This window comes from Euphorbia lathyris, chromosome 5, assembly GCF_963576675.1.
Source record: "Euphorbia lathyris chromosome 5, ddEupLath1.1, whole genome shotgun sequence".
Lineage (NCBI taxonomy): Eukaryota > Viridiplantae > Streptophyta > Magnoliopsida > Malpighiales > Euphorbiaceae > Euphorbia > Euphorbia lathyris.
Window position 1 is genome coordinate 19,193,055 of NC_088914.1, and position 23,877 is coordinate 19,216,931.

General features: G+C 37.8%; 2 protein-coding genes across 2 annotated transcripts; both read right to left on the bottom strand.

The window, feature by feature from the left end:
* Nucleotides 1–11,742: 11,742 nt before the first annotated feature.
* LOC136229023 (probable nucleoredoxin 1) lies at nt 11,743–16,851 on the bottom strand. The gene is made up of 4 exons (XM_066017566.1): nt 16,553–16,851; nt 14,573–15,061; nt 13,607–14,086; nt 11,743–12,572 (listed from the first exon to the last, which is right to left on the bottom strand). Exons 1-4 carry the CDS (start codon nt 16,643–16,645, stop codon nt 12,153–12,155), a joined length of 1,482 nt encoding a protein of 493 aa, XP_065873638.1. The 5' UTR covers nt 16,646–16,851; the 3' UTR covers nt 11,743–12,152.
* Nucleotides 16,852–18,244: 1,393 nt separating this feature from the next.
* Nucleotides 18,245–21,004, bottom strand: LOC136229022 (probable nucleoredoxin 1). The gene is made up of 4 exons (XM_066017564.1): nt 20,825–21,004; nt 19,783–20,262; nt 19,227–19,706; nt 18,245–19,086 (listed from the first exon to the last, which is right to left on the bottom strand). The coding sequence occupies exons 1-4, from the start codon at nt 20,924–20,926 to the stop codon at nt 18,424–18,426; spliced, it is 1,725 nt and encodes a 574-aa protein (XP_065873636.1). The 5' UTR covers nt 20,927–21,004; the 3' UTR covers nt 18,245–18,423.
* Between the last annotated feature and the right edge of the window lie 2,873 nt (nt 21,005–23,877).

The following is a 23,877-nucleotide window of genomic DNA, read 5'->3' on the forward strand; positions in this document are numbered from 1 at the left end:
TTAGCCTTGTCAGCTTTAGCTTTTTCTTGAGACACAAGTCTTACCTTCTTTGGGACAGCATGAATATCTTTAGAGCTAGTTTCAAGAGCCTTCTTCTTCTTATGCTCAGGCTGAGCTGTCTTAGGAGACTCAGCATGAGCCTCCACTTCTTTTTCAGGTTCAAGCTCAACTTCTGGATGCTCAGCTTCTTCATCTTCCTCAGCATCTCCAGCTCCTTCATATCCCTTTAAGGGTTGATTGTACAACAGTCCTTCCAGTAGAACTGCAGTGATTTCACTCCCCAATGTACTTGTTTCATTCACCGTCTCCATCTGCTTGTCCTCAATAATTTTTGTAATGAGAGAGCCCAAGCGGAGTGTAGGTCAACATGTGCCAGATGAAGCACTGTTCGAAGTTGGATGCGGATGAAGCTGAGTTGAGTTTGGGGAAGATAAAGTTGGTCAGCATGTAGTGAGCCATCTTTTGTGCTTGCCCCATACACGTGCTGGGAATTTCGCCTTTGTGATCCTTGGGTTTACAGAACCCCTTTATTTTATCAAGCGTCTCTTTTGGTACTTTCTCCTTAGTTGTCCTAAACTCAATCCCTTCGTCTGGTAAGTCTAGTAACGTGGCCAGATAGGCAGGAGTAACGGTGATTTTCTGACCTTTAACCGAGGTCTCCAAATAATCAGAATCGTCCTCATCAACATGCAGATTCAAGTAGAATTCCCGTACTAACCTGGGGTAAGTTTTTCCTGAGAGAGAGAAGAACCCCGTCCACTTGTTCTTCTCGATCCAGTCACAAAAGGGCTTCTCAGAGGTGACGAATCCTGGAGAGAACCATCTGCATTTCAGAACCTCCAGATTGTTGACCTTTTTGTGTACTTTGATCATTTTCCTTTCTATTTGCGTCGAAGGACCCGCATGGTCAGCCTGAGTGGGTTTGTTTGAGGTTTGAGTTTTAGGGGTTTTGTCTTTGCCGGAAGCCATTGTTGAAGGTTTTGAGGTTTTAAGGAGAGAGAGAAGTTCGATTGCAAGAGATTACAAACGTAAAGAGTGAAGAGTGGGGATTCTTCCACTTTTTATATAGATTTACGGCGGCCCTTATTCATTAACTAGCCGTTTTACCTAGGGACGTTCAACCGACAAAGATTCTGTTATTTATGACATCTTCGGCGCATCGGATTTTCCATTAATGTGCGTCTTTCCAAGGTGTCAGAGGTTACACGTGTAGGTTCATTTTACGCGAGTGGGTTTCTTTTTGATTTTTCTAGAATTCGAAGCATTCGTGATGTTGAGTGCCCATGTTTTGTCTATCTCTAAATAACTCAGCATACGTTTTAGCACTCAGTATGTGCTTCTACTCAGCATAAGATGAAGACTCAATATGTCTATCTACTCAGCATAGGATATTTACTCAACATTTGTATCTACTCAGTATAACCACTCAATGTTTATGTCTATTTAGCATGAGATTATTTTTCTATTTTTAAACTTAATAGAGAGTAGATATTTATTGTTAATTTACTTAGCATGGCATTTGCACATTCATTCAAATTTCCACTCAGTATAGCAGTCATTCAATCATACAGAATTATTTAGAGTGGATTTGACATACCAATGGCTTCCCTCAGTATATTGAATTGTTCTCGTGCTAAGGGCTTAGTGAAGATATCTGCAAGCTGATCATTTGTTGGCACATAGGTCAGCTTGATCTCATCTTTTAGTACATGGTCTCTGATGAAGTGATGCCTTATGCTAACATGCTTCATCCTGCTGTGTTGGACTGGATTCTTAGATAGATCAATGGCACTTTTGTTGTCGCATTTGATCTCTATTGTCTTTGTTTTGACTCCATAATCCTCAAGTTGTTGCTTTATCCATAGGACTTGTGCAACACAGCTTCCAGCAGCCACGTACTCAGCTTCAGTTGTAGACAGAGCTACGGATGATTGCTTCTTGCTGAACCAAGATACTAGACAGCTTCCAAGGAAATGACATCCTCCCGAAGTACTCTTCCGTTCTAGCTTATCTCGTCCATAGTCAGCATCAGTATATCCAATGAGTGTGAAGTCATTTGAGGTTGGATACCATAGACCTGCATCAACTGAGCTTTGCAAGTATCTAAAAATTCTTTTCACAGCAGTTAGATGAGATTCCCTGGGGTCAGCTTGATATCTAGCACAATAGCATACTGAGTATTGAATATCCGGTCTACTAGCAGTGAGATAGAGTAAAGAACCTATCATACCTCAATAGAGTTTACTATCAACTGACTTACTCTTCTCATCCTTGCATAGGACAGTATCAGTACCCATGGGGGTTGATATTGGTTTGCAATCTACCATGCTGAATTTCTTTAACATTTCCTTGGTGTACTTAGACTGACTTATAAAGATGCCATTCTTACCTTGCTTGATTTGAAGTCCAAGGAAGAAGTTGAGTTCACCCATCATTGACATTTCAAACTCAGTTTGCATCTGTTGGCTAAATTCTTTGCACAAGGACTCGTTAGTAGCACCAAATATTATATCATCTACGTATATCTGTGCAAGTAGGGTATGTTTACCCTTTTTCTTAATAAACAAGGTTGTGTCAGCTTTTCCTCTGACATAGTTCCTGGTCAGCAGGAAATTAGTCAACCTCTCATACCAAGCTCTTGGAGCTTGTTTCAGGCCATATAAGGCCTTTTTGAGTTTATAAACGTGGTTTGGAAACTTTGAGTCTTCAAACCCAGGAGGTTGATTAACATATACCTCTTCGTTTATAAGTCCATTAAGAAATGCACTTTTCACATCCATTTGGTATAGTTTAAAATTCATGAAACTAGCATAGGCACACAATATACGTATAGCTTCTAGCCTAGCAACAGGTGCAAATGTTTCTCCATAGTCTATACCTTCTTGCTGACTATAGCCTTGGGCTACAAGTCGAGCTTTGTTTCTAATCACGTTTCCATGCTCATCTAGCTTATTTCTAAAGACCCACTTGGTTCCTATGGGCTTTTGATTCCTAGGTCTAGGTACTAGATCCCATACCTCATTTCTGGTGAACTGGTCAAGTTCTTCTTGCATGGCATTTATCCAATATTCATCTTGCTCAGCATCAACAAAATTCTTTGGCTCAAGCATTGAGACGAAGGCAACATTGCTAAGGTATTTTCTAAGCTGATCTCTGGTCATCAACTTGTTGTTGGCAGCATCAAGAATGGCATGTTCTGTATGTCCTCTTGGGATCTTTATTTCATTGGGCAATGTTGAGTCGTTTGGAAGAGGTGTTTCTACAATCTCTACAGGAATAGATTGGTCATCAAATGATATTTCAATTTCTTGCTTACCTTCGGTCAGGTCCTGTATAGATGACACAGAGGCTTCTGGTTGATCAGCGGAAGCTGAGCTTGGTTCATCTTCTTCAGGCTGAGCTGGCTTACCTGTAGGGTCAGTTTCATCGAACTCAACATGCACAGACTCTTCTACAACCTGAGTTCTTTTGTTAAATACTCTATATGCTTTACTGTTTATTGAGTACCCTAAAAAGATCGCCTCTTCAGCTTTAGCATCAAATTTAGCAAGGTTGTCTTTTGTATTGAGTATAAAGCATTTACACCCAAAGGCACGAAAGTATCCAATGTTGGGCTTTCGTCCTTTCCAAAGCTCATATGGGGTTTTCTTAAGTATAGGTCTAACTAGAGCCTTATTCAGTATGTAACATGCCGTGTGAACAGCTTCACCCCAGAAGTACTTTGGAAGCCTATTTTCACTCAGCATTGTCCTAACTATTTCGACAATAGTTCTATTTTTCCTTTCAACGACCCCATTTTGTTGAGGTGTTCTAGGAGCAGAGAAGTTGTGGTCAATACCACTGGTTTCACAGAATTCATCAAACTGTTGGTTTTTGAATTCTCCACCATTGTCGCTTCTAATGTGAGCTACTCTTAGGTCTTTGTCATTTTCAAGCTTTTTAATCAGTGTGGTAAACATCTCAAAAGTTTCATCCTTGCTGCTCAGCAAGATGATCCAAGTGTACCGAGAGAAATCATCTACAATAACCAAGGAAAATTTCTTACCTCCCAAGCTGAGTGGCTGGATAGGTCCGAAAAGATCCAAGTATAGTAATTCCATTGGTCTTTTGGTTGAGACAATATTTTTGCTATGAAATGACTTTTTAGTTTGTTTGCCTTGCTGACAAGCTTTACACAGTTGATCTTTTTCAAACTTTAATTTGGGTAATCCCTCAACTAATTGCTTTCTAGCTAATTTGGCAAGAAGGTCCATGCTGACATGCCCAAGTCTTCTATGCCATAGCCAGGAGTTGTCCTCTTTAGACACCAAGCATATGTTTTTAGAAAACTGTTTTTCTAGGTTTAACATGTATACATTTTCTACACGAGGGGCAGTTAGAATCAATTCATTTGTATTTCCCTCGAGTATTTGACACTTAGTATCATCAAATACAACCTTTCTGCCGCTCTTGCAAAGCTGAGCTACACTCAGCAGATTATATTTGAGACCTTTAACTAAGGAGACAGACTCAATAGTTGGGTTACCTCCGATAGTACCTGAGCCGACTATCTTACCCTTCTTGTTGTCTCCAAAGCTTACACTTCCACCTCGTTTAAGCTCTAGTGTGATGAACTGAGTTTCATCACCTGTCATATGCCTTGAGCATGCGCTGTCTATATACCATAGTTTTGACTTCTCCACGCATGTCAAGCTGACCTGCAGTTTAAACTATTCATTTTTAGGTACCCAATTCCTTTTGGGTCCTTTCTTGTTAGTATAAACAGGTGCAAAATCATATTTTAACTTGTGACGGCATACTTTTATGGTGTGGCCTGGCTTACCACAGAAATCACAAAAAGGTACCCTTTGTGGGTTGAACTGAGTATGGTCAGCATTATTGTGTTGGGCATGCCAACATACTTTTGTGGTATGCCCTTTTCTTCCGCAAAAGTCACATTGGACAATCCGCTTGTTATGCCAACACACATCCTTTGTGTGTCCCCTTTTTCCACAACACTCACATTGAGTAAATTGCGTATGCTGACTAGTATTTGCGTACTCAGCATGGGGTTTATTTCTATTTGAGCCCTTCCCTTGACTCTGTAACATTGTGATATCCTTTCTAAGTTTCTTTGACTCAGATTGAACCTCCGTGACAAACTTATGTAAGATTTGCATGTTGGTATGCAAGTCAGAGTTGTCCTGGAGAAGATATCGGAGGTCACTCAGTTTGACCTCTTCAATCTCATCACAGCGCCTGCTGAGTGCCTTAATCTTTTTGTTACACTTCTTAGTTAGTGTATATAAGTCACTCAGGGCATTTACCATTTCATTTCTAAGCAAAAGTAAGGATGTTACCTCATTGTTGTTTTCCTCCTGCTCGGAATCTTCAGAGAGGTCGGCTTGCTCAGATTGGGATTGGTCAGCTCCATCATCTGCCATGAAACATATGTTGGCTGTTTCATTTTGCTCAGCTTCGGATGATGTTGACACATCACTGTCACTCCATGTGGCTACCATAGCCTTTTTGCTTCCCTTCTTCTCCTTTTTGAGGTTGGGACAGCTTGACTTGATGTGCCCAGTTTGATGACACTCAAAGCATGTGACAGACTTCGAGCTGTCCTTCTTGTACTTGTCACTTGACTCGGCTTTATACTTGTCATTTCTTCTAAATGACCTTTTGCCGTTTCTATCATTCCTTCTGAACAGCTTCTTCATCTTTCTGGTGAACATGGCTATTTCCTCATCATCAGTTGACTCAGCTTCAGTCGAGTCAGCTTTCATGACAAGTGACTTTTGTTTCTTATCTTTTGATTTTTCTTTCTCTTTAGCTTCAAAGTTTTTCATAGAGATTTCATGGGTCAGCAGGGATCCGATCAGCTCATCATATTTATAGGTAGTCAAGCCTTGAGCTTCTTCTACGACTGTTTTCTTTGCTTGCCAACTCTTAGGCAGACTTCTCAGAATTTTCTTCACCTGTTCCTCTTCAGTGAAGTTCTTTCCAAGCCTTTTTAGCTCGTTTATAATATTTGTGAACCTTGTGTTCATTTCTGAGATGTCTTCATTCTCATTCATCTCAAACAGCTCATAGAGTCTCATATGTTGATTGACTTTAGACTCCTTAACTTTGCTTGTGCCTTCATAGGTTACTTCAAGCTTCTTCCAAATCTCCTGTGCTGACTCGCAACTTGAAATCTTATTGTATTCTGCAGCATCTAATGCACAGTGAAGCATGTTTATAGCCGAAGCATTATTTTGTAATTTTCTGAGGTCATCCTCTGTCCACTCAGCCTCACTTTTAACAATTTTCTCATCGTTAACAGTTTTGTATAGCACATGTGGACTTGAACAATTGCAAGCCATGCACTCATGTTTGTGGCTTGAATAAAGTTTTTCATCCTATTCTTCCAGAATGTATAATTTGACCCAAAGAATAGGGGAGGTCTAGTGATTGATAGTCCCTCAGGGAGTATCTGTGTTTTTTGGTTTCCTGGAAGGAACCGAGTGCTATTCTCACCCATTTTTAGGGATCAGCTCAAGATTGTCAAATCTTTGAGTAGTGAGCTTAGGCTCTGATACCACTTGTTGGTCCCTGGTAATTAGTTCCAAGGGGGGGGGGGGGGGTTAGGAACTAATATAACTTTTTCGCGTTTTAATTAAGCTGACTGGAAGTTATTTTGAGAGTTTATTAACTCAGCTTTTGGTCAGCTTGGTGAGATATATTTCAAGACAGCTTTAGTCAGATGTTGACTAAAGTTGTTTTCTTGTGAGTTAAGAATTGACACTCTTGGAGGTCAGCTTCTAACTCAGCACCACTTATTTACTCAAGGTCAGCTTAGGCAATTTATATGCTGAGTAAATATAGCAAACAACACATACAATATAAGAGAGAGTTCAGAGATTACTCAGTATCACTTATCCTGGTTCGGCCTCTCTGCCTACGTCTAGTCCCCAGAGTCCTCCGGGCTTTTTGAATCCAATACTGAGCTCTTTAACGGTAGAGCACAAACCAATTACAAGGCAATTGAATATGCAAGAGTACCTTCCTCTATTCGTCTACTCAACTCCTACTAAGTGCTACAACCCAGCACCTAGATTTCTCTACCACTGAATGCTTACAACCAGGCACTCAGCTTAACACTCTCAATATTCCTATTGATCACGAAACTTGTTCTTTTTATACTAAAGAACACTTTAGATGATTACACAACAATCAATCTAGCATTTACACAGAGAATAGAAAAATTGGTGTAAGATCTTTTTGTATTTGAGTGCTTTCAAGATTTTCTCTCTTTGTATTTTTCTCTTGATACTTTTATGATGATCCAAGGTTCTTCATTGTCCTTTTATAGAAGGAAATTGCATATTTGGATCATTTGAATTGTTGTTACCGTTAACATCAAAACGGCTCTTTTGGGGAACATCTTCTGGTCAGCTTCAGACTGTTCCGCCATTCCCTTTCTCTATTTTCTTCAGGCGTCAGGTTTGTCTTCTTGCGTTTGGCTTGCCTTTTTGTGCCAGTTGTCTTTTACCAATAATCCAATGACCCATGTCTCTTGGAATTAGTCTTTTGTGTGTCTTCGAGGTTCCAATTATTGGTGCAGAAGATTGGCTGACTTTGTCCTTTAGTGAACGGATCCTTCATGCTGTCCTGACTGTCACTCAGCTTTGTCTTTGGATGTTCAACTTCTGAGCTGAGTTCCTTCTTGGCCAGCTCCGTTCTGTTTAACCGCTTCTGAAGAAATCTTTAACTTTAGTCAGCTTCGTTTTGCTTCTGAGTTCTACTCCACTCCGCTTACATTGAGTTTCCGTTTTGCTCAGCTTTGCTTGTGCTGAATTTTGTCCTGTCTTTACTTTATATATATATTCTTGCACTCAATATTGAACAAACACATTAGTACAATTAAATCAAAGCATTTAAATTTAATTGCCTCTTAATCATGGATGATTTTGTCAAATCAAAATCTTGTGGAAAGGTGTTTCAACAAGCTTGACTTGATATGGCCAATTTGATGACATTCAAAGCATGTAATGGGCTTTGAGTTGTCCTTCTTGTATTTGTTGTCGCTGGACTCAGCTTTATACTTATCAAACTTTCTGTAAGGCTTCTTAGAATATTTGTCATTCTTTCGGAACAGCCTTTTCATCTTCCTTGTGAACATAGCCATCTCCTCATCATCTGTTGAGCTCCCACCAGTGGAGTCAGCTTTCATGACAAGAGATTTTTGCTTCTTGTCTTCAGACTTTTCCTTCACCTCGAAATTCTTCATCGAGATTTCATGGGTCAGCAGCGAGCCGATGAGCTCATCATATTTATAGGTGGTTAAGTCCTGAGCTTCCTCAACAGTGGTCTTCTTTGCTTGCCAGCCTTTGGGAAGGCTCCTGAGTATTTTCTTGACTTGTTCTTCCTCAGTGAAGATCTTCCCAAGTCTCTTGAGCTCATTGATGATGTTGGTAAACCTTGCATTCATGTCAGATATTCCCTCATCATTGTTCATTTCGAACAGCTCGTACAGTCTCATTTGCTGGTTCACCTTGGACTCCTTTACTTTATTGGTTCCTTCGTAGGTGACCTCCAGCTTCTTCCAGATCTCTTGCACCGACTCACAACCTGAGATTTTATTATATTCTGCAGCATCGAGCGCACAGTGAAGCATGTTTATAGCCGAAGCATGATTTTGTAGCTTCTTGAGATCATCCTCTGTCCATTTGGCCTCAGCTTTAACAACTGTTTGGCCAGCCACAACTTCGATAGGTACAAATGGACCTTGGACTATAGATAGCCAGGCACTCATATTTGTAGCCTGAATGAAATTTTTCATCCTATTCTTCCAGAATGTGTAATTAGACCCGAAGAATAGGGGAGGCCGAGTAATGGACAGCCCCTCAGGTAAGATCTGAGTTGTTTGGTTTCCTGGGAGAAACCGAGTGTTGTTTTCGCCCATAGTGGGGATCAGCTTAAGGTGGTTAAACCTTTTACAGTGAGCTTTTAAGCTCTGATACCACTTGTTGGTCCCTTATAACGTTACAAGTATAGTTCCAAGGGGGGGTTAGGAACTATTTAAAAATTTTAAGCTAGGGCGGACTTCTTTTTCGTGAGAAAAAGGTTTGGACAGCGGCGCTGAGTGAATAGTAAGATACTGGCTTAGTCAACTAGTGACTAGGTCAGTTTCTTTACTTGAGTCAGGAGATAGCACTTAGAGTCTATTCCTGAGCTCAGATATTCAATGCGCACAACTCAGCTTGACCTCTTTACTTGGTCAGTTTTTTGTTTAAGCAAGCAATAAATATATAAAGGAGTTAAAGGTTAGAAATATGTTACTCAGCAGATTTATCCAGGTTCGGCCTCCAAGCCTACGTCCTGTCCCCGGAACACGTTCCGAGATTTCGAATTCTCTACTGAGCTCTTTAACGGTAGAGCATCAAACATTTTACAATCTTAGCAACTGAGTATAACAAGAGTACCTTCCTCTATACCTCTACTCAATCCTAATCTCTCGCTGAGTACTATAACTGAGTACTCAGCTTCTCCTTTCTAATCTCTAGAAATGATAAGTGTTTGTCCTAAACAATGATTGCTAAGACACCTTAGATGATTGAATAATCACTCTAGACTTTTACACAAAAGATATGAAATTTAGTGTAAGATTGCTTTGCTTTTTCTTGCAGAACTTTGCGTAGAAATTTGGTCAGCGTAATGGCTTGATCAAGTTCTGTATGAATGAAGCAACTGAAGGGCTCTATTTATAGAGATGTCTGAGGTGTCGGTCATTTCGAATTTCGAAATAACCGTTGGAGAGAAACGGCTTCCTGTCGTTGTCATCCTGTCTTGCTCAGAGCTCTCGGCCAATCAGATTTGAGTATCTTCTGTCCTCGGTCAGCTTTTGGTCAGCTCGGCAGAATGTCTCTCCATTTATGGTAAGGTCAACTGGACAGCATACTGTGTCTTCTGAACTTTACCCAAAATGGAAATACTTTGTCTGAAAGTTGTTCTTAGCAAGCTGCTGTCTTGTACTCTTTGTCGAATCAACTCAGCAGCTTCGTCCCGAAGTTGTTCCTTGAAGGTCTTCTAGATCCTTCTTCCGCTGAGCTACGTTTTCTACATAACGACAGCGTTTTGACATACGCGGGCCGAGTTGCCTTAAACTGTTTGACTTTGGGTTTTGACTTCCTTATTGGGCTTTGGGCCTTTTAAACTTTGTGTCTTATAAACAATTTAACTCAACATTGAACAAACACATTAGTATAACAAATCAAAGCATTTAAACTTAGTGTGTTTAGAATATTGTTTTTAATTATACTTAAACAATTTTGTCAAATCAAAATTATGTGGAAAGGTGTTTCAACAGATATGTCTAGACATTTATACCCACGATGATTGGATGGATAACCGAGGAAGACACAAGGACGTGAACGAGCCTCTAGCTTATGACGTGACACGGAAGGGATTAAAGGAAAACATAGACAGCCAAAAATTCGTAAATGAGCATAGGTTGGGTCTGTTTGATACAGGATTTTAGTTGGGGAGTGATATCCTAAAATTTTGTGTGGATAGATGTTTAACAGGTAAGTTGCCAATTCAAGAGCATGATGCCAAAATTTAAACGGGACTGATGCATGATTCATAACAGTGCGAATTATGTTATTCACTGTGCGAATTGTTCGCTCAGATTTACCATTTTGAGAAGAGGTGTATGGACATGAGAATCGAAATTGCATTCCGTGAGTGTGAGAAAATTGACGAAATGAATTGTTATTGAATTCGCCCCCATTGTCACATTGAAATACTTTAATATCGCGTTCGAATTGGGCGCGAATTAAAGAACGAAATGCAAGAAAGACGTTAAAGACTTGTGATTTATGAGCTAGGGGAAATGTCCACAGAAAGTTTGTGTAGTTATCAAGAAACAAGACATAATAACGGTGACCACTTGAGCTTAAAATTGGAGATGTCCATATATCACTGTGAATTAAATCAAATGGCATACATGCGGATTTATAGGAGGACTGAAATGGTAATTTTACTTGTTTTCCATTAATGCAAGAGGAACAAACAGAAACATTTGGAACTTTATTACAGGAAAGCAAATTTTTATTCAACAGGGCATTCAAAACCGGAAGCCTTGGATGTCCTAAACGACTATGCCAGACATCAGAAGACAAAGTAGTAAAAACAGAAGCGGATGACGGTGACGGAAGGGAGCTAGACGCGACTGGATAAAGGTCCCCGCTACTGTTACATCTCATGATATTGGTACCCGTCTGTAAATCCTTCACAGAAAAACCCAAAGGATCAAATTCAACAGAGACTCGATTATCTTTAGTAAATTGACGAACAGAAATTAGGACCTTGGGCTTGCAGCGTGCACAACACAGGCCCATCCCGCCATATGTTTTTAATTCCACACATTAATGAGGTTGTCAGGACTCGAACCCTCGACCGTTTGGTCCTAAAGGCTCTGATACCATGTAACAAATTGGATTCTTCCGTAATTGTTATTGATGACAAATTGTCTATTTATACAAGAGAGTACAGTTTGTGTTGAGTTTAATGCCTAATCTAGATACAGGCCTAGATATGAGGAACTAACTGTGTGATACAAAGTTATCTACTAAATATATTGTCTAATATTGAGGACATGGATTAAACTTGGTGTTGGATCTCCATCACTCTCTGGATCAGTTATCGGTATTGGATCCACCCTAGTCCACTAAAGACAGGAGAGTCGGACCATAAAGGGGAATTCTATGTTTCTATCAGCTCCTAGAAGCCATAGCGCGTGCCTCTTTTAGGGCGAGGTTTGAATACAGTGAGGCCATCCGGGATGGAATACCAACAAATGCATTGACGAAACGCTTAAAGAGGATAGACCCTTTTGGTAGAAATTGGTTGGCCAATGAAAGTTTTGGTGCCGCACAGGATTTTGACCTAACTCAGATTGAGCCCCATGACACTCTGCTGTCATGTGGACCAGTCATTTCTGTTAAGGAGTTACATTTTGTTATCCAAGTCTAGAATTGCACTATTTCACAAACGTTAAAATTAAAACAGGGATATTTTATATACCTTTGTCCTTTATTGTAATAAAAATACATATTAGTTACGAACGAAAACAGAGTGCCATTTTAGATTTGATAGCTTGAAGATTCATTCTTTCCACAAATCTCATATCACTCTTTCACCACTTCCTCCTCCATCTTCTCTTCCAAATGTTTCAAATGATGTTCAGTGAATGGATATGCATCTGCTCCATATGATTTTAAATGTTTCATAGCTTCCTTTGTTAGCACATGCCCATTTGAGCTAATAGCTATGGCTGCAGGAATGCTTTTTATTTTGAATTTGCTTTGCAGGATTGATTTTCTGTCATCACCAAATGGAAGGGCTAACCAAGGCATTTCTGAGTAGAATTCATCAAAAGAGGTTTGGTCTTTGTCACTTGAGATGAAGATCACTTCAAAATCATTGTCTTTTGCCTTGATTTGATGGTATATTTCACTCATTTTTGGTAAAAAGTCTCGGCAGGGTTTGCACCATTTTGCTGACATGTATAGCACAATGTTCCTTCCAACTAGTTCAGACACTTGCACCTACAAAACCATATAACAACAGATCACAAATGCTTGATAAGATTAACTAAGTAGGGTGTCAAATTAGGTTGTCCGGTTACAAATGTGTCGTATCAATCTACTCTAGTACTTGTTACATGTTAATCCGAATGTAGTCTATTTAAAACGGATTGACACGATGAAAAAACGAAACTTAAAGGGATTGACACGGTTAATTAAAAAATTAAGGGTCAAAATGACTCTTACATTAGTAGTCATAACCAATTAAGTCCAAATCGAATTTTATAGTAAATTTTGACAGACCAAACACAATCTATTTTAATACCTAAAATTTGTAAATTTGAACTAGTTCACCAAACTTCATACCCAAAATTTAGACTAATTTATCAAAAGCTATCAATTTAAAAGTTGGGTCTAAAATTCGGTTTGAACTAAATTGATACTGACAACTAGAGGTGGCAATTTCTGACACGAAAACACGAAAACAGAGCCAACCCGACTGACACGACACGATTGACACGAAAGTCATTTTTCTAGCATTTATAACATATAAAACCATATGGAACATGAATATGAGATAACACGATTTTGACACGAAACACGACAATTGCCAGGTCTACTGACAACCAATTCATCCTTAATTCATTAATTAAATGAATTGAATAAAGGTATAAAATAATAAGACCAATTTGACACTATTAACATTTTTTTTTCTAAAAAAACATGTTAAAATATCAAAAATAATTTATATAAATTAGGATAAAATCGATACTAATTTATATTATTTATAAATATATTTAACATTGATATTTTAAATGGATCGGGTTGATATGACCCGTCAATTCATCAAAAATCATACAGATCACAAGGAGTTAATGAGTCAACCCATGATATAACCCATTTATTTTGTGGTTTAAACGTGTCAACGTGTTTACTATCAAATCTATTAAGCTTTAATTCCTAACTCGTTCAATTTGCAGGTTCTGTAATTATGTTATCAGTATCATGACCCATTTTGACAACTCGATAAGAATTAGCATACTAAAAGGACTAACCTTAGAACCACTCTTTTGGATGACAAAATCTTGATCCCCATGAACCAAAAGAGATTCTAGTGTGAGTGCTTCAAGTCTAGCCTTGTCAATCTCCGCAAGCTCAACAAGCTTCTCAGGCGAAAACGGGTAAGCATTGATGCCATGATCTTCAATAAGCTCAGCTACATTTTGCTGCAGAGTTTTACCATCGTCGCCAATTATGACAAGACACGGTAGGCCCCTAAGCTCGAAATACCGTGCTATTTTTTCGCGACTCTTCTCTTCAAATGGCAATGCTAACCAAGGCATTGTTTCAAGGCCTTGTTTGAAGTCACTGGCTTCAAAATCTATAGATATCCACACAATCTCAAACTTCCCTTCTTTTTCCTTGAGGTTTTTGTACATCTCCACGAGTTTGGGAGTAAATTCCAGGCATAACGGATGTGAATTCACTGAGAGATACAACCCAACCATTTTCCCTTCAAGCTCGGAAACATGAACCTGCCAATTTAATACGGATCCGATATTGATCAAGCAAGTTTAATATGCACAAAAAAAAAAAGTGTAAGTTTAATCAAAACGTGATATTTACATGGTTCGATTAATTTTACCAATATCTACATGCAGGGGTGCACCGACACTATGGCTGAGGGAGGTATTGACCCCTTAGCCAGTCCAAAAGTACATTTTAGTATGGTAGGAGAATGATTTTGACCAGTCAAAATTCTCAACTTACCCCAGTCCAGCCTAGTAACACCTTTTAAAATTTTAGCCCTTGTAACTTTATCCAGCGTCCACCCCTATCTACGAGGCTGATGAGACTTACCTGTTTATCTTTTAGTATCCAATTTTCAAAGTCTTTTATATTTTCAACACAACAGCTTAACCCGAAACAAATTCTTGACTTCAAACACATCTAATTAAATTAAATTTTGATTCATTCTCAACATACATCATAACAAAACCATTAACATAAAAAGTACGTACCTTATTTCCATCCTTTGAAATCAGATAATCACGAGAACCCGAAACTAAGATAGAACTCAGTGCCTGATTCTTCTTAGCATTTTCTTCTTCTTTCTTGAAATACTCAACTTTTTCTTGTGAAAAAGGGTAACCCTCTATTCCATAGTCTCTAATGATTTTCACCCCTTGATCACAACAAACCTCACCATTAGCATCAAGAAAAACAAGATTAGGAATCCCCCTAACCTTGAACAACTCCTTGAGCCGCTTTCGGTTTTCGTCATCAGAAAATGGGATTGCAAGCCAAGGCATTTTTGAGAAATATGAATTGAAAGATTCTTCATCTCTATCAGAAGAAATGAAAACTAGCTCCAGTTGGAAATCATCTCCTTTGGAAGAAAGTTGTTCATACACTTCAATCAAGCTTGGGGTGAAATTCCTACATGGTCTGCACCATGAGGCTGAGAAATATAATCCCACAATCTTTCCAACCAAGTTGCACACTTTAACCTGTAAGCAGGGTGGAGCCATAACAAAATACTCGAAGGGTCAATAGACTAAACTATGTTAAAAATTACAAATAAGAGTCAAAATGACCCTCAAATTTGACAGCCACGGTCAATTTAGCCACAACCATGATCAATTTAGCCCAATTAAAGTTTAGTTATTGATGCGGGCATCTAGTCGGTTAAATGTGTAAAAACGAGCGGTGGAAGAAGCAGAGCCAAAGTAGCAACCCATCAAGGGGAAGAGAATAAAATTTATGTAAAAAACATATCCCACATGCATTGTGGATTTTTAAAAGGCACCTCCTTATTTCTGGAACCAAACCCGCACGCCATGTGGACTTTATAAAAGGCATCAATCCTTTTCGAAATGAATCCTACAAACCGTATGGAAAACCCACACACTGCGTGGACTTTTAAAGGGCCCTTACAAATCAGTTCTGCCTCTTACTTGAGCTTCCCCTAATTACAACTTTGTCCCTCTTTATTTACAAGTCATCAGCTTATTTATAAATTTGTCACCCCTTTAACTTCACTCCATTTTACCCTTTAAGCTTTATATATTTAATTATATGTATTTATCCTTTCATGTAATGTTATTTTTAAGTTTAAGGAGGATATAAATTCATCTCTTTCTTTGTAACGAATCAACGTTTTTTCTCTTTGAGAAGTATTAGGGTTCATCTCTCTTATCAATGAGGTTTTTTATTTCTATGGGTTTAACTCGTGAATTTTGAGGGGTTCACGGCTCCTTCAAGTTTTGCTTGAAAATATGTTTATTGATGTAAAGTCAAAATCAACACTATTCGTGTCACTTTGTCAAAATTTACCAACTTCAAGACCGAATTAATACCTAAACTTCAATTTGGTTTAAATTGATTTTGACTGTCAACTTTAAAAACTAGTTTGACCCTTAATTCTAAAAATTTCAGATTTTTTTTTAGACTAAGCATTAGAACAGTGATTTTGTCACAGATTTTGTCTAAAACCAAATCCGTTACCAATTCGGAATAAACTGTAACTAGTGACAAAAAAATTTACATTTAGTGGTAGAAATTCACAGGAATTTTCACATGCACCTTAATGAGCAAGTGGATTTGCTCATTTACCGTTAGATATAGGCTTATTAAATCTAAGCCTCGTGATATTTTGGATCTCCACCTTAGGATTCTAATAATCATAGATCTAACGGTGAATGAGCAAATTCTACATGCTCATTAAGGTGCATGTGATCAAGACTGAGAAATTCATGTACTATAATTTTTCATTATTTCCCTACGTGGAGGGTCAACAAACCTCTACGACTACGGATCCAAAAGGGAACCATACCGGAAGATATTTCCATAAAAAAAAGTTATCAATTATCAGTGAATTCTAGATCCGTCGCTATTTTCTGTAACACTTTTAAATCCGCCAGCGGTGTTAATGTGTTAATGTTTTCTTTAGTGTATTAAGAAAAATGAAGAAAAGAAGTTTGAATTTATGGAAAGAGTACCTGATCACCATTGTTGCGGATGAGAAAGTCTGTGTCTTTGGAGGTGAGGAGGGATAAGAGATCATGAGAAACACCAACAACCTCGTTCGCCATAGCTTTTTATTTTCTTCTTCCTGCTGTGCTGTTTAACTGCAAAAACAAAGGGTAGACTTGTTCAACATTTAAGTTTCCACTTCTCATATAATACAATAAATTATACTCCTTTGATTCATCCGCCGAATTGTTATTTTAATTAACTCCAAGGTTTCCTAGCAATGACGAAGACTTTGCTTGGGGTCAATGAGATTAATGATAAAATAAATTCGTTCCTTGGCCTTTCTATTCCCAATTTTTAAAGATGGAATTCCACTGTTTATGACAATTCTGATTTAACCTTTTTAGTACTTTTATTTCTGGAAATCTTTAGCATGATCATTCAGATGGATAATAAATAAACGTTTGCTTTAATTAAATTAAATGTTCATAATTAACTAATTTAATTAACAAAGTAGATTACACCCATTGTCACTTAATTTTATCATATTCAAACTATCAACATTAAACTTCAAAATATAACATATAAGTCACTCAATTTTACATTTGCTAGCATTATACTACTAAACTTCAATTAACGCCTCAAAATGATCTTTAACGACCTCAAAATAGAAATGTCCTAGAATTAAAGTTGTTTAAAACCACATTTACCATTGAACCATGTTTTTTATTTTCAAAAATCACAATTTTCATAGCTCTCTCTAAACATTCATTTTCTCTCAACTAATCAAACAACCACCTTAAGGTATTAAAGTTTCTTAGAATATCCTTGATTCTTGAATTCTTTTATTTTGAGGTTATCAATGGTCATTTTGAGGCGTTTTCTGAAATTTAATAATCATAATGTTAGAAAGTGTAAAATTAAGTGACTTTTATACTACATTTTGAAGTTTAATGGCGATAATGTTCGTTGAACTAAAGTTCAGTAGTCATGGGTGTAATTTACCTCAATTTAACAAGAAAAAACTTTAATGTGAATCTGATAAAAATTAGAATCTGATATATTGAAATAAAAAATCAAATGAAATGATTAAGACGTTCAAGATGTGTTTTTTGTCTAAAAAAAGTTCCACATTAGTAATGGCCACAGTAGCATAACTGAACACAAACTAGGTTTTAAAATGATAAAGATAGGACAACACGTATTTCTCGATTGGACAAAACAACAACAACAAAGTCTTAGTCCCGAAATGATTCGGGGTCGGCTAACATGAACCATCATATAAAACCGTGAAAATCAAGTCGTGTCAGCGACACAGATTCGCTCCCTCCACTCCGTCCTATCCACTACCATATTTTCCTCAATTCCCAATAAACTCATATCACTCTCGATCACCCTCCTCCAAGTTTGCTTAGGTCTTCCCCTACCCCTCACCACTACATCCCTTTGCCACTCTTCGGTTCTCCTAACCGGCGCATCAAGCGCTCTACGTCTCACATGGCCAAACCACCTTAGTCGGTTTTCTCTCATTTTATTCTCAATAGATGTGACCCCTACTTTTGTCCTAATTATTTCATTACGCACCCGGTCCTTTCTCGTGTGACCACACATCCATCTCAACATACGCATCTCCGCCACCGACATCTTATGGATGTGGCAGTGTTTCACTGCCCAACATTCCGCCACCGACATCTTATGGATGTGGCAGTATTTCTCGATTGGACAACATTAGAAATTTCATTCACTTCATCTTTAGTAAGAAAAATTGAACATAAGATGAACATACTAATCACCCAGAGATAAAAGAACATGATACAAGGAAAACTTAAAAGAACACACAACCATCTGCAACAAAAGGGTGAGCACAGTCTAAGGTAGTATAATAATGCTTGCTTTCTCAGGCTTTGCGACAGACCTCCCCGTCACAGATCCACCCATCCTCTGCACTCGGTTCGCCATTTTCATCATCTTTCTCTTTCTTATCTTCCTTCAGGGCGCATGTTGGATGAAGATCAAAGTCACACTCTTCACAGTAGAACGACCATATGTTTCCTTCTCCGTCACATCCATCACAGTTATAACCCATCCGACGAGCAAGCACTAGCTCATGCTCCTCATGAAGAGGATGTTTCAACTTCTCAGGCCACCCCTTTGCCATCTCCTCATATTTTGCTTCTATCTGTTTCATGTGCTCCTCCGTGAAGGGATAAGCATCAGCACCGTGTAGCATGATGAGGCTTCTGGCTTCTTTTGTGACGGTTCTGCCAGTTGGTCCAAGAGCTACAAGCATGGGTATGCCTTGGACCTTGAATTTTCGACTCAAGGATGCTTTCCTCGCGTCTCCAAAAGGAAGTGCCAGCCACGGCATTGTGGAGAAGAATTCATCAAAAGCGGATTGATCCCTGTCACTCGAGATGAAAATCACCTCAAATGCATCATCTTTTGCCTTGATTTCATTGTATGCTTCAATGAGTTTAGGCAGAAAAGCACGGCACGGAGGGCACCAATGTGCTGAGAAATAAATGAGGATGTTCTTCCCAACCAGATCAGACACGAGAACCTGAAAGTTAAAGACTCTGGTTATCATTTGCACTAAACAGAAAAAATCTATAAACTAGGTGTGGGAGATAATTAGATAAAGAAAAAGAAAATACGAAGCGGTGCTGATCTGTTGGAAACATTTGAAGAATAAGATTTTACCTTCGCTCCATCTTTCCCAATGACAAAATTCTGGTCCCCGGAAACCAAAACAGATTCCAGGGTTTGTGCAGCTTCTCTTGCTTTATCTATCTCAGCAAGCTCTGCAAGCTTTTCGGGGGTAAAAGGGTATGCTTCAGTTCCATGTTCTTCAATGATTTCAGCAACATTGGTATTGAGAGTTTTTCCATCTGGTCCAATAACGACCAGCGTGGGCACAGTTGAGAGCTCGAAGTAACGGATCAACTTCGCTTGGCACTTATCCTTGAATGGTAATGCTAACCAAGGCATGTTTTCTATGGATTGCTGGAAAGTTTCTTCATCATCATCCAGTGATATTAAAACAACCTCAAAGTTCTCACCCTTCACTTTCAATTCTTCGTAGACCTCAGCAAGCTTTGAAGTAAATTCAACACACGACTTGTATGAGGACAACGAAAAATATAGGCCTACTGTCTTCCCTTCCAGTTCAGAGACAGGTACCTAGCATCAGAAGAAAAGAAAATCATGTCAACTGAAAATCAAATGTGTATAAAACTATGACAAGAACTCCGCGAACCTTCTTTCCGTCATGTGAGATCAAATAGTCACGAGTCCCGAATACCAAAATTGATCTCAATGATTGATTCCTCTTGGCTTCCTCCTCTTGCTCCTGTAATTTTTTGATCCTCTCTAGAGTAAAAGGATGGCATTCAGCTCCATATTCCTGAATGATCTCAACACCATCTTCAGTTGAAACATTTCCATGTTCATCAAGGATCACAAGGTGAGGTATGCCCTGGACCTTGAATTGCTGATCCAAACTATTACGCGTCTCTGAATCAGAGAAGGGGATTGCAAGCCACGGCATCTTCGAAAAGTACTCTTTGAATGATTCATCATCTTCATCAGCTGTGACAAAAACAATCTCAAAATCACCATTTGGAACAAGTTCATTGTAAACCTCCACCAAGGTAGGGGTGAACCTTCGACATGGGCCGCACCATGATGCTGAAAAATATAAACCAAGCTTCTTCCCCTTCAATTGGTCTAATTTAACCTGTAAAAAGCTTAACATTATGAATTACCCCCTTCAAAGTCATCCCAATAACGAACAATTTTTACTAAACAGCAATAAACCTAGAAATAATGCACATCAAAGACACAGTCCAATAACAATACACAAATTCACTCAAATTAGTTCATAAAAATTGATGTATATAACTAGTCTGTAGTTCTGTCTGAAGAGGCCATCTATCAAGCATTTTATCTGCATTGCGAGAGTTCTGATTCCAATTGACGAGCTATACAAAAGGACCAAACCTTTCAAATCCAGAATTTACCCAAGTTTAAAACGCAAAAACACCAGAAAAATCGTTTTCAAACACTCAATGAACAGTATAACCAACCATCTTTTTCTCCTTCAATCGTCAATCTTAGTTCAGTAAATTCGCCAAAAAAAAAAACATTTCTATAGTTCGAGTTGATAAAAAAAATGATCAAAAAGTGAAGCCGAATTCAAATCCAAACGAAATTCATAGTTCGAAAAGGAATTACAACAAACTCGTCCCGAATAAATAAAAGGAAAAGGAATCAGATAAAAGAGAGAAAGAGAGTAAAACCTGATCACCGTTGTTACGGATGAGGTAATCCCTCTCGGAGGAGGAGAGAAGAGAGACAAAATCATGAGAAATTCCGGTAGCTTCCGTATCGGCGGCGGCCATAAGTAGTGAAATGGATTTTTACGGAGTAGAACAGAGAAGAAAGATGAAGAGAAAAGGTTGGAGTGAAAAGTATTTAAAGGAAGCAAGTATGAGATGATTTGCTTGATGATTAAGAAAAGATGACCAAATTAGAGTTTTATGCGTCACATCGAGTAGGATCATCACATCATCCATCATCGTCATCCTACTTTCCTTTTTGTTCTTTTCTCACTCTACAGAAATTTCTTGGAATTTCTCTTCAACAAATGGAAAACATGTTCCAAAAGTATAAATTATAAAACGGCCTCATTACAGTACGTTTTTTACAAAACTAGACATTTTTTAATTCGCCCAATGCTTGTCCAGCCCTTTTAATTTGTCTAAATTGATCATTTTATCCCTCCAACTTATCGAATGTCTTATTTACCTCCTTAACTCCATAAAAGTGATATTTCTCACCCATCAACTTGTCCATTTATCCCTTCAACTCATAAAATACCCTATTTACCTCATTAACTCAATAAAAGTGGTATTACTCACCCCTTACAATCCGTTATTGAGGCTTAAATTGATATCATTTTTTAAACGTTAAACCTATATTGGTGTTATTTTGTATGTGGAACCTAAACTGATACTTCCTCAAAAACCTAGGCCTATTTTGGTACCTTATTCCTAAATATAATGTCTTTTAACTTGTTTATATTAATATTTTGTTACTAGAAATTTTTATTCATTTCTTCTCTTTTCAACTTTTTTGTCTAGTTAAATTTTGATTATCTAATTATTGTAATACAATATTATTCTAATAAACACATGAAGGATCAATATAATTATCAAATTACAAAAAATAAAAAGTTGATATTAAAAAAATATATTTTCAAACTCATTTGAATAAGTCCTATTAACTTTGCACTATAAAAGGTAAGGAATATCACTTTTATGGAGTTGATTGGGCCAAACTGAGTGCACGAACCAAGATAAGATGAGGTTATTGCATCTTTTCCAGAAATGATATAAAGACTCTGTAGAATTAGGCTTATCTATGGTTCCATCAACGAAATCCAGATTGTTCTTGGATAAAAGCGTCATTTTCATGCTCCTCGACCATGTATGATAATTCGCGGCAGTGAGCACTGGAGACACCAGAACAAGCGAAGGATTCTCGTTTGGGTGTATATAATACGGACTAGTCCCTGTAATTCGTTGCGCCATTGATGAATTTTCACAAGAAAATTGGGATCGAGAGAAATAGAAAGAAGAAATAACGATTGGAATTTCAACAATGAAATCGAATCTCACAAGAGATAAAAAAAAATCTAAATGCGGAAAACTAAATGCTCTGATACCATGTCAACATATAAAGAATCATAGATGAAAAGAATATGAAAGGAGAATTCATTAATGGAGAATGAGAAAGAGTTGTACAATTACAGAGTCGAAGGAAGAAGAAGACGGCTTGTTTAATCTAGCGAATCAGTTGCATTTATATAGTCATAATTGCAACTGATTTGTAACTAACTGAGTTGAAGTATTTTACATAAAAGCCCCTGCCTATTCTATGATTTACAATGTTATACTTTACATAAGATGTGAGAAATATCACTTTTATGAAGTTAATGGGGTAAATAGGATATTCGATGAGTTGATGATGGGTAAAATGACCAATTTGGACAATTTAAAGAGGTGAGAAATATCATTTTTATAAAGTTAATGGGGTAAATAGAACATTCGATGATTTGGAATGGTAAAATTACCAATTTGAACAAGTTAAGGGGCTGGAGGAGCATTAGACCTTTTAAATTAGACTTTACCATTGTATCTTTAGTGTATATATATAATAACTTAACCAATTCTTTCACTTCACCATTGTGCGAAAACATATTCTATTATTTGTACGAATTCTCTATGCGATTTTTTTTTTTTTTGTGATTTCAATGGCAATGGTCAAAAACAAGATAAGTTATAACATTATTTTTACTGTATTTTTGCATTTTTTGTTTTGTTGCGATTTGATATAGGGTTTAAGGATTTGTTGCGATTTCTTTATATATATATTGCGATTAGAGTTTAAGGTTTATGTATATATAATGTTATTTCTAATGTATGTTTGCATTTAGTGTTTTTTTTTTTACAATTTTGGTTTAAGGTTTAAGGTTTTGTTGCGTTTTTAGTGTCATTTCTTGTTAGAATGTTATTTGTGATGTATTTTTGCATATTGAATGTTAAAAATGACCTTATTTCACCATAAAGACACTTTCGGAGTCATAAATTTCTTCCTGAGTGGATGCAAATTGTGAAACAAAATCATAACAATTGTGTCCACTGAGGAAGAGATTCATGAGTGCTAAGGTGATTTGTGGTTTCACAGTTACAAACTATGAAGAGATTGAATAAATTACGGAGTCACAGTTTGACTCCTGTTTCGCAGTTACATCAACTGCGACCTATAATACACATACTTTAGTTTCACAGTGCAAAGTAGTTTTTTTTAATTGTTTCTCTTACACTTAGTTCTATTTTTGTGAAGATTGATGAATTCATGAAATCAATTTTTTTTCAAAAAAACAAAGATTGTGGCTAATAGAATCTGTGGCATTCTTCCTGCAATCATTTGTCAGAATCAGGGTAGTTTTGTGCCCGGTAGACAAATGATGGACAATATGGTGATTGCCCAAGAGATGGTCCACACTATGAAGATTAGGAAGGGGAAGAAAGGCATTGTGGCTCTGAAGCTGGATCTGGAGAAGGCCTATGATCGTATCAACTGGAATTTCCTGATGGAGAGTTTGGAGAGAGCTAGGATCCCGGACAGCTGGAGAAGGTTAATTAAGGTATGTATCTCTTCTCCTGTGTTTCAAGTTATGGTTAATGGGGATATGTCGGAGGAGTTCTCCCCGGGCCGGGGTATCCGTCAGGGTGATCCTATGAGTCCCTTCCTTTTCGTTATTGCTATGGAGAGGTTATCGCACCTG

Excerpts from the sequence above, each read along its gene's own strand:
- LOC136229023 (XM_066017566.1), bottom strand. The coding sequence starts at position 16,645 with ATGGCGAACGAGGTTGTTGGTGTTTCTCATGATCTCTTATCCCTCCTC. Across the intron at positions 15,062-16,552 it reads TCCGCAACAATGGTGATCAG|GTTAAAGTGTGCAACTTGGT; the intron begins GTACTCTTTCCA and ends CCCTGCTTACAG. Across the intron at positions 12,573-13,606 it reads TCCAAAAGAGTGGTTCTAAG|GTGCAAGTGTCTGAACTAGT; the intron begins GTTAGTCCTTTT and ends ATGGTTTTGTAG.
- LOC136229022 (XM_066017564.1), bottom strand. The coding sequence starts at position 20,926 with ATGGCCGCCGCCGATACGGAAGCTACCGGAATTTCTCATGATTTTGTC. Across the intron at positions 20,263-20,824 it reads TCCGTAACAACGGTGATCAG|GTTAAATTAGACCAATTGAA; the intron begins GTTTTACTCTCT and ends AGCTTTTTACAG. Across the intron at positions 19,707-19,782 it reads TCTCACATGACGGAAAGAAG|GTACCTGTCTCTGAACTGGA; the intron begins GTTCGCGGAGTT and ends TTCTGATGCTAG.